This window comes from Chionomys nivalis, chromosome 13, assembly GCF_950005125.1.
Source record: "Chionomys nivalis chromosome 13, mChiNiv1.1, whole genome shotgun sequence".
NCBI lineage: Eukaryota > Metazoa > Chordata > Mammalia > Rodentia > Cricetidae > Chionomys > Chionomys nivalis.
Window position 1 is genome coordinate 64,234,439 of NC_080098.1, and position 15,079 is coordinate 64,249,517.

The following is a 15,079-nucleotide window of genomic DNA, read 5'->3' on the forward strand; positions in this document are numbered from 1 at the left end:
AGCGAAGGCAATTTTATCAAAAGAGATTAGCTGATTTTAAATCAAACGGTAAAAAAATAACTGATGGCAAAGAAAAACAAAACCCTAACCTTAAAAAGAAAAGGCAGAGCTGTGAGTTTAGCTAAACTTGAGGTCTTGAACTTTCTAACATTTAATACAGAAATCAGAAAGCAATTATAAACATGAACATAGCAACTAATGAGTGCAGTGAAAAGGAGGTCACTACAAACCAGGGCCAACTTAGGAGAAATAAACACTGCCAACACAAAGAACAAAGGAGTGCTAGAAGGCAAAATCAAAAGGAACACGAAAAAGGGTATTGGGATGATGTCTAACACCGTTCTTCAAGTGGTTCTTTTAAAAGGGACTGTGCAACACTAGAAGGGCAAAGATTATGCTTTAGAGAAAACTAAAGTTGCAGCTAGGAACAATGGAATGAAATAAGAAAAAGAATCCTGGCTAGATGTTAGAAAATTCCTAAGATTGAGCCCGCCCAGGGCTTGGAATCCCCTGGTAAAATAAAAAAAGAGAAGTTTCTTTCCTGATGTGAAAAACAAGACTAAACATCCATTGATAAACAGGTAAAATCTGATAAATATGGAATCGACTGTTTTCTTGCTTACAAACCCTGATGGCACAGCCATACCTAGACAGAATATCCCCTCTGCCTTGAAGGCTTTGACACATATGACATTAGTATCATTAGTTTGGTGCCCAAACAACTGTCTGGTGAGGGTTAGCAAAGTTATACCAAAATCCAAAGCAAGATTTCCCAGGACAGGGAAACAAGGCTGATTGGTACCTTGAGTTCCTGCAGCTGGTCCGGCTCATAGAGTTTGGGGGACAATGCCTGAGCCAGGAAGGCATCCAGCTCCTGACGCCGCAGAATGCGAGCTCCGGGCCACTGCACCATATACCTGGTGAGGAATAAAATGAGAGTGGAATGACTGAAGCTGTCAGGCAGTGCTTGGAAAAAGTGAGTTCTCAGTAAATCCGAAATGGTGCAATTCAGGAAGCTGCCTTTGTACTCCCTTTCAGCCACTGTTTCCACGAGAGAACATCAGCTGAAAAGTGCACCTGATCAACATTTAGCATGCTAGAATGCTGTACTGTGTATAGCCACTAAAAATAAGGTGCTTTACCAGACCTGCCTGGTGGCACATGCTTTATTCTCACTATTTACGAGGCAGAGGCAGGTGGTTCTCCATGAGCTCAAGACCAGCCTTGTTTGCACAGAGAGTTCCAGGCCACCCAGGGCCAGAGTGAAATCTGTCTCATTTGATTGAGGGCTCCTCAGCAGCAGATGAACGAGGGAATGGTGCAAGAAGTGTCCATGAGGAGGAGGGTGTAACTCAATGCACTGAGGGCACCTTCACATTTGGAACATCCTGGTGTGGATGGTTGAAGAGAATCAAATTGCACTAGGATGGATCTGACAAGCAATCAATAGCCTGCATCACTACACGGAGTATAACCCCCAGTCGCTTACATGTATGGGAATGGCTAACTGCAATAGCCATAAACCCTCAAGTCCATTAGTACTGATTCTTTATACCCAACAAACGGTACAGAGGACTAGATCAGGTTTCCAGCTACCATTTAAAAAACAAAACAAAACCCTCCTGAAGACAGACTGCTTTGTCAGCGCTGGAGAACAACTCAAAGGAGTACAGGGAGTCATGACATGCAAAACAATACTCATTCTACTTTCGCCTGCTGAATAGGCTCCCCCAGGCTTAAAACCAGGACCAGAGCTAGCATTCAACCATGGGGATGTACACTAAGAGAAGGCATGGGTGGATTCTAAGGAGATCAATAAGCAAAGTGGAATTTCATATGCTCACTAAGAGGCAGACAGTGGTCTACATATTTCATAGACAGGATCTTATCTAGCAATTCTGAAGCAGGAGTAAGTATCCTGTATCAAAGATGAGGAAACCAAGAAAGAGACATACACTTTACAGTACAACTATGTAGCATAAGTAGATGGGCAATCAAATATCCTTGGGAATGAATACGAAATATTTCTACTGCACTTAAAATAAACGTAAATTAAACTATCAATATCTGCACTGACAAAAATTATATCCTTTGGCTGGGAATGGTGGTGCACGCCTTTAATCCCAACACTGAAGCAGAGGCAGGTAGATCTCTGTGAGTTGAGGCTAGCCTGGTCTACATGAGGAGTTCCAGTTCAGTCAAGGCTACATAGTAAGATTCTGTCTCAAATAAATAAGCAGATTAGTGCATATTTTGCAACTAAGTGCCAGAAGTCATACACAGTGGTCCTACTGAGGTTCAATCAGCTTGGTAGAAAAAACAAGTGACAGCAGCCCCAAATATTGACTGAAAAATTATCATTGTGGAGATTATGATCAATATACAATGTTCTTTTCCTTAAATAACCATGGTTTATATTCCTTTTATTCATAAGTTATTATTTATAAATACTTATGTTCTTTTATTAGTAACTATATATTTATTTGTAGCATACATATACATACAGCACAGACTTCCCTATACTAAGTGTCCATTGTGAAGCTGCTGGCTCCAGTGGCATTGATCCACACCCACTGTCCTATGGCCTAACTCCCCTACTGGACTCCTTTCATCTCTTAGATGGAAACTATGACCCATGAGCATTAACTTTTCAGGTTCTACGCTGTCTGTCTCTAGGTTCCCTTTAATTGTGGATCACAAAAAGATCAGAGCCATAATTCTAAATTTGTTTCTGTCTTTCTGGAAGGAGACTCAGAACTCAGTACAGCTGCAGAAATTCATAACCCTGCTGGTCAACGTGTGCATTTCCTGCCCTTACCCTTCTATTTAGTTACCTACAGCTTTTCTCAGATAGAGACAGATGAAGAAAACATGTTTGTGAAGACAAGGATCAGAGCCCACAGATAACGGAAACAGCAACTCACTGCACTATCTCATTTATTCAGTAAGTCTTATCTGCACATTTAGAATGTTTTCAGATACTATTTGCATTACCAATTCACCTAAGAAATTTTTTGAAGATTTTTTTTCTGGTTAAGTGTTCTTTTCCATGCAATTAACTGAGCAGAGAATGAAAGTAATACTTGAGAGCCAGGCAGTAGTGATGCAGAGCTTTAATCCCAGCACTTGGGAGGCAGAGGTAGGCAAATCTCTGTGAGTTTGAGGCCAGTCTGGTCTACAGAGTGAGTTCCAGAACAGCCAAGGCTACACAGACAAACCCTGTCTCAAAAAACAAAAACAAACAAACAAAAAGTACTACTCTAAAGCTGGACATGGAAGCCTATGCTTTTATTCCCAGCACTCAAAAGGTAGAGGGATGAGATCTCTATGTCCATGAGTTCCAGGACTACATAGCAAGTTACAGGCCAGACAGAGTTATATACTAAGATTCTGTCTCAAAAAACAAATAACAAACAAAAATATACTTGGTGCGTTTGCAGCAACAGACTTGGAAGAGCTGTTTACATCCCCCTCTGTTCTACCACAGAGGCTAAGAGGCAGTCTAAACTGTTCTAGCGCCCTCAGAGGCTTGTCTGCCCTTTACTAACATGGAAATTGGGGAAAGGGTAGTTTTGACACCATCCTGAGAACATTCCTGGCACAGCCCAAAGTATCTCTAAACACAGACAGCTGGAGCCTGGAGATGGGCCCCTTTCTCCTTGAAAAATATTCCTGTATATGTGGTTGATTGTTTGGATTTTTCAAATAAGATCTTACTTTATAGACCACCTTGGTCTTGAACTGTTCACCCTCCTCCTCTAGGCTCTCCTAGTGCTGGGACAGAAGTGGGACCAACCCATGCAGCCTCCTTCCTGATATTTCATACTGACTTAAGCCCAAGTCATACTCATTTGCTTGAGGTCTTGTCTCTTCACTTTCAAAGAAGAGAGTCTGTGTGACATGGCAACAAACCTTCTGGTCTTCTCCTCACACCTCAGAACATCAACTTCTGCTCACAATCCTTCTCATCTCTGTTGCCCTGGATTCCAGAGACTGGACCAACAATGCTCCCTATTCATTCTACCTACCTGTCCTTTTATGACATTCATAACATGGCAATGCCCAATGTGACCTTCCCCAAAGATAGAAACTGAGTACACTGGCAAAAGCTGTCTCTGGAGAATGGGAGAATTCCACACCCTCTGTGGTTCTCTGCCTAAGTAGATGAAGGTGTCAGGGATAAATGAAGATCTACATGGAGAGGCAGAGGCCAGAGAGATACTTGTGTTCCTCCACCTCACCATGTCCTATGTACTGGCAAAGAATGAGTCTCTCGTTCTTCTTTGAGGGGCCAAGAGAATAAACAAACAAGACATAAGACTATCAGTCCAGAAAGCACGAAGTTGTCCATAAAGCAGACAAAAATGTGAATGTCACCCCTCATCCATAACCAATAAATGTGCCTGTGTGCTGTCCAGAAGCGACCACAAATTATATATCATATGTGGTCCAGTGTGCCACCTAATACAAGTGTTGACAGTGGACAAGTCAAGTGTTATACTTCATTTCACACTTGAAACAAAGACTATACACTGACTGTACTTGACACAAACCTAGACATACCTGGGAGAGAGAATCTCAACTGAGGAACAGTACCCATCAGACTGGCCTGTGAAGATGTGTGTGTGTGTGTTGGGGGTGAGGGGGTTGACTGCTAATTAATTTAAGTCCTAGGACACTATGGGTTGTACCATTTCTGAAGAAGTGAGCATAGGCTGTTTAAGAAATGTAGTTGAGCAAGCCAGTAAGCCGAGCCCCTCCAATAATCTCTGCTTTAGTTCCTGCCTCAAGTTCTTGCTGTAGTTGCCCTGGATGGACTATAACTTACAAACCAGAAAACCTTCCTACCCCAAGTTGCTGCTCTAAGTATTGGTGTTTATCACAGCAACAAAGAAATGACCAAAACAATAGCCAAATTTACTTTTGCTCATGATCACCAAGTGTACAGATTTTACTTCCTGTGTGTATGTGTATGCAACAGAGAGGTTGTGTATGTACACACACATTCACACAATCACATATTTACAAGCTATGTGGTTTTTTTTCAAATATATCTATTCTATTAGATACACTCTGTAGTATAATTAGTTGCTGCATTTATGTGACCTACTTCCCTATATTATACATACACAGATCTAAGACAAATCTCAACAGAAAGCACAATTCCTATACAGTAAGCTTGTTATTCTAGAAGACTTTGAACATGGTGACTGCCCTGCCCTCCATCACTCCTAATCCCATGAGTGATCACGCACCGTAAGACGCAGCAGAGCACCATGAGGTGAGTGGGCACATTGGCGGGGTTGAGCATGGCTGGGGTATCAGACCTCATGCAGGCCAGGAAGGCCCTCATCCGGCGGTTCTTGTCTTCCACCGCCTTGCCCAGCCAAAGCCTCTTCAGGTTGGGGCAGGTCCACTCCCGGAAGGCCAGAGCTTCCACTAGTTCCGGGGTCTGAGGAGACTTCCCCTTGTAAGCTGCCCATTCTTTAATGATCACTGGTGAGACTGTAGAGGAAAAACACAAAGAGGCTCATTGCAGCTTGCTCACTGGCCCTCCAGCCTGCACAAAAACAACCTGCTCTAGCACCGGGCCTCCCTCACAGAGAATGAGGCATTCTTTCCTTAGCAAGCTTCTAAGCATAGGGCCTGTATCTGTCTGACCCTCTATTATGTGATTAACAGCTCACTTAAGATCTTCAGTCAGGCCACACATAAATTTCCCAGACAGATCAAGACTTGATTTCTCCACTTGCTGAATGTATACATCACAGATGTTAGACTTGTTGCTACTTTAAATCTATTAAGAATTTCAATGCTATCAATGGGTATACAAAAATATGGGATTCTCTGGTATGTCAACATTTTAACACTCTCTTTTTCTCTAGAAATACTTCCACAAGTCAGACTAGAGAAGCCATTTACATTTTGTAACAGCTTTACTTAAGGACTTCCTATTTGAACAGGTAATAAGCACTACAAGGTAGCCAGTATGACCATGTAGAAGTAATATTCCAACTTCCAAATCCCAGATGGTAGCAGAACATAGCAATTATCTTCAGCAGGACTTAAGACTGTACAAAATTCCCCAAACTTTCATTTTGAAAGAGGCAAATTGTTCTAAATACACGTAACAGATTATGACCTCACATCCAGGGTTTCATCCCTGCTGGAGTCCATTCTTACAAACACAGAAACATGGCATAGTCCCACAGTCTTCAAAGACATCAAGGGAAATCTACAAGAGTGGCAATAGAAAGACAATCCAACCTGCAGTCGGGAAGCTGTAAATCCTCAGCTCCACTGAGATAACAATCTGATGATGAGATTTGGGTGTGTGTTTCACAAGCAACAAGCAGCGAAAAACAGAAACAGAGCAGGCCTGTACGCAAGGCTCCATCTGGCATGAAAACCAGGATGGGGCTAAGGATAGCCTATCCAAATAACCTTTACCGAGATTCATTTTCCCTAAGGAAATACCTAAGCTGTGGAGATCATAAGACTCCAAAATGGTGGGAGAATCACTCAAGTAACTGGCTGAACTCCAGTTCCACTCTAAATAGAGTTGGGTGATATAATAATCTCTTCAAATATAATGAAAACTGCCAAGATTAGGTACTGGGAGACACAATATATCAGTAACAGAAAAAAAAAATATGCTTGAACACATTTCAATGACAACACATAACAGTGTCACATACAGGGAATGTCAGAGGCACACTTTTAGTGAGAGTTCCAGGCATCCCCACCCCCACCCCCGCGGTATGCAGGCCAGCGGGTCAAGCAGGAATACAAGTGCAGACAGTCATTAAAATTTTCCCTTTTACAAGAAGTACTGCTGTCATGAGGCAAATTCCTTCATTCACATTTCTTAGATTCTTAGATGGAAATATAAGTATTAACACATTTAAGAATATCTAATATTGAATAGTGTGAGGACAGCTGAGACAACTTAAAATGACGGTTTAACAACTCAGAACGGACACTCGTGTATATATCAACATATACTTTTTGTTTTTATTGAGTATTTTAGGAGTCAAGAGAACCAGTAAAACTGCCATCAGCAAGTAGGACCTGTCCGTGGACGCACAATCTAAGGCAGCACCACATCCCACCTGGTTCCCACTGAGCTCCAGCACAGCTTGGCTTCCAGAAGCTTCCCCAGCTGTGCCAGCACCAGAACATGTACCTCCACCCCCACAAACAGCCATCCTGGAAGCCCACTCCTCTCCCTGTCTCCTCCTCCCTGTGTCCACCACAAAGGATACCTAGTACTGAGAGGAAAAGACAGGCAAGGGCCTTTCAAACTGAGCTTCTGGCCAAATTCCTGTGACCATGTTCATTTGTTCATTCGTGTGCACTCTCTCCCCCCACCCAGCCCCCCAACCATACACACACCACACAAAATCCACAAACACACCCTGCTCACAGTATGCATTCCAGTGCATCATAAAAGACAGATCTCCTGTGTTTAGTCTTTCAGGGTTTTCACAAGAGAGGCATTCTAATTCACCTACCTTTGCCATATTCTCTCCCTTTCCCTCAGCTGTTTTTAGACCATCTTTAATTGTTTTTTAGCACACGCTGTGTTTTATTTGTTTTGGGGACCAGATCTCAGTAGGTACATGTCTTAGTAACAAATAATTGTTTATTCGACGGGGTTTTCTATGCATTCTAAGCATTGTCTGCTTGGTGCCCAAAGAAACAGTTCCTCCAACCTCGGAACCAAGGGCTTTCTGCCCTAGTGCTTGGAGGGCAAGGAGTGTCCTGAATTTGCCTCATCTAATGCTATATTATGGACCCTATACTTTGGGGATCCCATGGGTACAGCTGCAGAAGGGATGGGTGAAGCTTATGCACCCCCATAGCACTAAGTATTTGGTCGTCCACCTGTAATGCTCATGATAAGCACAGTTCAAATCTAACAGGTGTAATAAACATACAAAAGGCCGCCATGCTCAGCATTTCTTTTATTTTTCCCAGATGCTCAGCTGTTTTTAAACGATCTAGTATTTGGAGACCTTTTTTTTTTTTTTTGGTTTTTCGAGACAGGGTTTCTCTGTGGCTTTGGAGCCTGTCCTGGAACTAGCTCTGTAGACCAGGCTGGTCTCGAACTCACAGAGATCCGCCTGCCTCTGCCCTCCCGAGTGCTGGGATTAAAGGCGTGCGTCACCATCGCCCGGCTGGAGACCTTTTGAGTACATCACAACTCAATAGCTGTGCAACTGCTGGCCAATCACTAAACACATCTAGTAGGTACTTAATATGGCAGGCAGAGGTGGGACAAAAGAGTTGTGGCAACAAGTGCAGTTGCGTATGCCTTTGCTTTCCAGCTCTGGCCTGGTTCCAGGGCTAAGAAAAAGGGCTGAAACCCTGCTATGCAACAAAATGCTAATTTTTAACATAAAATACACCTAGGATTCTCATCATGAAGGGAAAACTGTATATCATAGCTTATAATATTTGTTCAATTTATGATTATACTTACATTAATTGATTAGAATTAAATTTGTAAATTTTAACATAACATTTTATTATTCTTTTGAGAATTACATACAACGTATTTTTAGCAAATTTACCCACTACTACTCCTACATCTACCTCTCTCCATAAATTCATTTTAAATAACAGATTAAAGAGGGTGACAGGCGCAGGGTTGCCAGGGTGGCACTGTCTGGCCTGGAGTGTGGATCAGAGGTAGGAGCACTGCAGGAAGTCATGCCCATGGTGCTTTCATGACAAAGGAACAGTAGCAAAGAGACCACGCAGCTGAAGAACTATCATCTGTCACCTCAACAGACATTAACGTCATCTTTCCTACTCTAAACCCATTCTTTACCTTAGCACAAACCAGTTCTAGGACACCAAGTGTTTATGGGATTAGAAGCTCAATTATAATACACTTACCTTACAGAAAGCATACCCTCAAATACAATTTGGGGCCATAAAACAGTGCCCTACTCAAGTTGTCAATAAAAATCCAGTGTTTGCCATCAGACATTAATCATGTCCTTATATCATGCCTACTATGCAACACCTAAAGACTTTGGGCATCTCCCCCCAAGCCAAGAACAGTAAGCATGGTTCATTTCATACAGGAGTTTCTACCATTTCAGGGGCAGGGGCAGCATGCCACACTACCTTTACAAGGGAGAGAAAGAAGCAACAAAAGGAGCAGTTTTCTAGACTTGTGACCTGTGCATATGCGCATGTGCCCTGGGGAGAAGCTGCCCAGGGGACTTGATGTAAACAACTTCAGCTCAGGACAGAAAGAAAAACTGGACACTATGACATCTGTTCTTTCCTCCTCATGGACACTGCCCACTCCCAGGACCAGTGAGTGGAAGGCAGAGAGGAGCAAGGCACTCTAGCTCCTTCCTCTGAGCACCGCCACAATCCTCAAGGGGGTAGGAACTAAGACTTTTCTTCAAACTGATTTCTGGAGCTGGCACTGCCCACAGAGAGAAGATGCTCAGTGGGCTACAGCACACCAGCAGGCACACTAGCAAAGACAAGTTAATGAGTGCTGCCCATTCTTTCTCCTCGGGTATGCAGCACCTGGCATTTTAGAAACTCAAAAAGTCAAGGACTAGGAAATAAGAATCAATTCAAAAGAGTCATACCACAGACTGGTGGTGGTGCTGGTCATGTGCTGGTTAATCTAAGTCTGTGGGAAAATGTCTGGGCTAGCACTAGAAAGCCGTGCAGAATAAAGAGACTCAGGGATCTGTAAACAGCCTTCACAGAAGCCACGGGAATGTCTGGGTGATGGGGCACGCAGGCCTATAATCTCATACTTGGGGCTGAGGCAGGAAAATGATTAAGTTCAAGGCCAGCTTGGGCTACACAGCATGATTCTTTCTCAGTAAAAACAAAACAAATAAAACTAGATGGACACAAAAACTATCTCTAATTCTGAAATGTATCAAAATATTCTCATATTTCCCGGCCTGGGAAATATTTAACCTCCTGGATACTAGGATTACAGGTATGCACTTAATGTCCCCACATCCTCCTCTAGAAGCTTTCTTTTTTTCCTTTCTGCTTGGTAGTTCTGGGGCTGAAACCTGGGTTTGGGCATGTTGGGCAAGTGTTCTATCACTACTGCTAAGCTACACTGTCCCCGCCTCCACATTTATCCTTTAATAAGCCTAGTTCCTTTATGTCATTTGGGGATATTAGAGAAGATTTCATATTTCAGGAAACATGAAGAAGAAATCAATGGTCAATTGTATAAAATGGAATGTGGTTTCTGCTCTGTCTTATTTGAGCCAAGGTCTCATTATATAGCCCAGGCTGGCCAAGAATTTACTAAGGAAGTCTCACTTTATGACTCAGGCAACAGAAACAGGCTCCAGCCTCCATCACAGCAGGGGCACTCACTGTGTCTATCCTCAGTGCAGGGATACACACACACACACACACACACACACACACACACACACACACACACACACCCGGGTTACTGTCTACATAAAGGAACACTTTAACTTCTTCCACCAACAGGGAACAGAAGCTCATTGAAAAACTTGCAATCAGGAAAGGCTCTTAAGTTTGTTAAAGAATGAACTAAGTCACCCCACACTAGATGAGTGCACCACTACTGGGTTACAACCCCAGACCTCCCTGGAGAATTTCTCTTTTTGTTTTTAAATTTTAAAAAGTGTGTTGTGTGTGTCCCCATCCAAACAAGTAATGGTCAGAGAGCAAACCTTCAGGAGACAATTGTGTGTGTGTCCCCGTCCGTCCCCATTTATCTGTTCATCCCATCCATCCAAACATGTAATGGTCAGAGAATAACTCTCAGGCATCAATTCTCTCCTTCCACTGTGTGGACTCCAGGAATCAGACTTCAAGCTTCCTTACCTGTGAACATCTCACTGGCTTGCTTTCTGATCAATTTCTTAAAAACTACATTACAGAGTTGAGGCATAAATGGAAACAAACAGGAAAAAACTAACAGGACAAAGCAATGACAAGGCTGGTGTGATTTTTTTTTCTTCTTTCATCTTCATTTTTTTGCAGTGCTAGGATTAAACTCAGGGCCTCACACATGCTAGGCAAGTGTTCTTTCACTCAGTCACACTCAAGTCAAGGCTGAGATGTATAAAGTGACTGATATCCCAGTTTAAGTTAATTTTAGGTAAGTGAACCTTAAGCAAAACACTCAAAGACTAAGAATAAATTATGAACATGTCTGCATGCCTTAATCACGGGACTATATTTACAAATAGGTATATGGGTATAGTTCTAAATCTAGTGAGAACGTTTTAAATAAGGCATAAGATTTATTTATATACTTTGGATAGTTCTCTCTGCTACTAAGGCCATTTGCAAATTTTTATTGCCATGGTGACCACTGGCAGGAATTGATCCCTGTACATTCTGAGGGTACATTGCACCAGCTGGAGTCCACCCACAAGGGTCATACCATGGAAAGAACCCTGCTACAAGGATTTGCTCTTATGGGACACTTTCTGTGATATGGCTCTCCTTCCACTTATCAGTAATATCATGTACCCCCCAGGTCATTCATGAGTGGCCACAAATTAGAGTGGCATGCCAACAAGACTGAAATGCAGTCATGGTTTCACTGCATAAGCAAATAAGCACTCCTGAGTAGCCTTGCTAGGTGCTTCCTGACAGCACAATGCCTTACTGTCCTGGCTCCTTCAGAGCCCTGGGAAGTGGCAGCAGTCACCAGACACTAAAATATACAGCCAGCAATTAGCTATTGCAGATAATGAAGCCCAGCTGATGCTCAGGGCAGAGTCAGTACTCAGTCGAGTGAAACTTAACAGACAGTCTGTAAAAGAGACACTTCCAAGCACAGTGGGAGACTGTGCCAGCCAGGCACACACTAAGTTCTCATACAGTTTGAACAAGAAGATTCAGACTCAAAATGTTCAGGTGATAAGGACAAAAATGTCTCTGTTGAGGCCTGGGAATCCAACAGAGTTGAGACTGCTCTTTGGTGGGAAGGAATTGATGCCATAGACAGTGTTTTCTTTTACTTTGGGTTTTAGAGAAAGGGCTTCACTATATACTACTAGTTGGTCTGAAACTTAGATAGGCCAGGCTGGCTGCATACTTGAGGACTCTTCCTACTTCTGCCCAAGTGCTAGGATTATAGATAGGTGTCACCACACTGGGCCTATAAAAATATTTTTTTAAAGACTTGTTTTAAAAAAAAATGCAATTAGAGCTTTTGGGGAGAGGCTGGAGAGATGGCCCAGCAGTTAGGACCACTGGCTGCTCTTCCAAAGAGGACCCTGGTTCAATTCCCAGCAACCACATGGCAGCTTATAGCTGTTTATAACTCCAATTCCAGGAGAGCTGGCCTCCTCACACAGCCATATATCGTAGGCAAAGCACCAATGAACATAAAAATAAATAAGTCTTTTTAAAAATAAGACTTGTCCATTTACCCTCTTCCCCTCTCTTCTCCTGTGAATTAACTGACAGATGAAAATATGAAACCTTTTCCATTTTATGAGTTTTCCATAGAAGTCTAGATTCCAAACTGGTGGCTCATAAAAATCTCACCTCATATTTATAATACTAAAAAATCCTTTAATAGTAAACCCTAAAGATCAAAGTAACTATCATTTCCACTCAGAAAGTCTATTTAAGTTTGCACAGAAATAATACATTTCTCCAAACATCTGAAATTCCAGAGGTTTCATTAGCTAATTGTCTTTCTTCACCATACACAGGCCTCATCCGTCTTGGTAGTATACACACAGCTATCCCACATCATAACTTTCTACACAAAAGCAGCACTGACCCCAAACCTTGAAGGATCAACTCTCTTACTCCTACACAAAGGTTAAAAACAAAGAGCACAGGGCTGGAGAGATGGCTCAGTGGTTAAGAGCATTGCCTGCTCTTCCAAAGGTCCTGAGTTCAATTCCTGGCAACCACATGGTGGCTCACAACCATCTGGAATGAGGTCTGGTGCCCTCTTCTGGCCTGCAGACATACACACAGACAGAATATTGTATACATAACAAATAAATAAATACTAAAAAAAAAAAAACAAAGAGCACAAACATGAGGAGGGGGTGCCCCACTACTGAGCCTTCAAAGAACCTCAGTAATTACATGCTCTCTTACCCAGGGATTTTAATTTCCTAATAGACTAAAAGACTCGTATATTCACCTCAATAAATCTTAATCATGCATTGGTATCATTCATTCATTCATTCATTCATTCATTCTCTTTCTTTTCTTTTTTTAAGACGAGGTTTCTCTGTGTAGCCCTGTGTACCTCTGCCTTTGTTGGAATTAAAGACACACGTACCACTACCACCTGGCCATCATTCACCTGTCAGACACCCCTGCAGAAGTCACACACTCAGCAGCAATGAAACATGCTGATGGAACTGATCTCAAACACCTGCCACCTAAGAACAGGGGCACAGCTGACAAGAGGCTGTCTCACTGCTGTGTGAGAAAGGCCCTTTGCTCCAAGGCCTACCTGGCTGGGCCTACTCTTTGGCAAACTGTTACTTGGTTCCTTTTCCCAAACCAAGCCCAGACACCTTGCCATTCCCATTTCCTCCTATCCGTTCCAGGAACACTGGCTCCATATTTGCACTTTCGTCTCCACTCTCTAGCACATGTATTTTCTCTCTAGAGATCCTTCCTAGTGGGGAAAAAAGTCAAAGTATTTAATTTTCCATCTTCGTAAAGGAAGAAGTAGGAAGAAGGGAAAAGGCAGCCTCAGTCATGTCCTAAGTCAGGGCCTTTCTGCCATCTCAGCTGTGTGTGAAGAGAAGATATTAAAAAGTTTGCCACCTCCATCCGTGTACATTCTCCCATGTTCCTTCTCTCTCAAACAGGCCAGCAGCCTGCACTTCTGAGGTACCTGCATGAGTCACTTCATATTTCCTTACCCAATCTTTTTTTCCTTGATGGCTCATTCCATGGGGTTTCCAAGACTGCTTGGAGCAAGGTTAGAGGCAGATAGATGGGCATCTCTAAGGAAAAGGCTTGTGTGGCACTAACACCCCCATTCTCATGTACTTTGCACATCAGCTCTGCAAAAACTTGTCCTTGCTGCCTGCAGACATGCAGCAGGGCATAAGAGGTCAACATTTCTCTCTGTGTGCCTCTGGCATGGCAGTACACATGACAGTAAGGGGAAGAAGTCAGTTACACCAGTTTTCTGGGATGGCATAATGATTACTGGAAACTCTTCAAAGAGTAGCCCTGTTTTTAAAAACATAAGCAAATAAACAAAAGAACATCTACTGAGAAAGCAATCCAGTCCTTTGGAGCTGATGACGAAGGGCTGCACACAGACCTTAGCCTTTTGGCACATAAGGGTAGAGAGTAGAAGGGCTGGCATCACATCCGCCAGCTACAAAAAGGTTTAAGAAAGCACTTAAAAAGTATTACTGATCATAATACTTGGCACAAGAACAACAAAAGGAAAATTTAAGAATCTACTGAATTTAAATCAGGTGTTTTGGTGCATAACCTATCATCCCAGACCTCAGGAGGCTGAGGCAGGAGGGCAGCCTGTGAATTTAGGCCTGATTCTGTAGATTGATCTTAAAGTCCCCATGCTCAGAACTAGTTAGTCAGGAAGTGACAGCTATTCGTCACCACCTAGTGAGGTCAACATTTGCTCACCACAGTCAGAGTTACAACCAAAGATCCTTGCTTGAGAGAATAGTCCAGGAATTTATGAATTCACAACATTCTGATTTTAGACTCCATGTTTTAAAGATCATTCTGTACTTCCTAGCACATAGTGAATCTTGTTTTACTGTTATTTGCTTTTATTTTCCCGAAACAGGGCTTCTCTGTGTAGCCCTGGCTATCCTGGAACCCACTTTGTAGACCAGGATGTCCCTGAACTTAGAGATCCGCCTGTCTCTGTCCCCCAAGTGCTGGGACTAAAAGAGTGTGCTACCACTACCCGGCACATACAGTGGGTTTTGCATTCTTAAATTAGCAGATAAAAATGTTGGAAAGAAAAGGTGGCTTTCCCCAAAGCATGAGCCAGGCCTCACAAAGGACAAAGCTTTGGACTTGGACTTTGACCAGCATTCCTAATAGTCTTTTCCAGTGC

At 42.7% G+C, this 15,079-nt stretch overlaps 1 protein-coding gene across 2 annotated transcripts in view; it reads right to left on the bottom strand.

Moving 5' to 3' along the window:
* Nucleotides 1–15,079, bottom strand: part of Fam120a (family with sequence similarity 120 member A) — an 85,644-nt gene that overhangs the window by 15,844 nt on the left and 54,721 nt on the right. For both annotated transcript variants that reach the window (XM_057788049.1, XM_057788048.1), the window contains exons 11-12: nucleotides 5,256–5,505; nucleotides 803–917 (exon numbers count right to left, since the gene is read on the bottom strand). In XM_057788049.1, coding sequence (XP_057644032.1) covers nucleotides 803–917; nucleotides 5,256–5,505 — 365 coding nt within the window. The remainder of the gene's footprint in view (nucleotides 1–802; nucleotides 918–5,255; nucleotides 5,506–15,079) is intronic.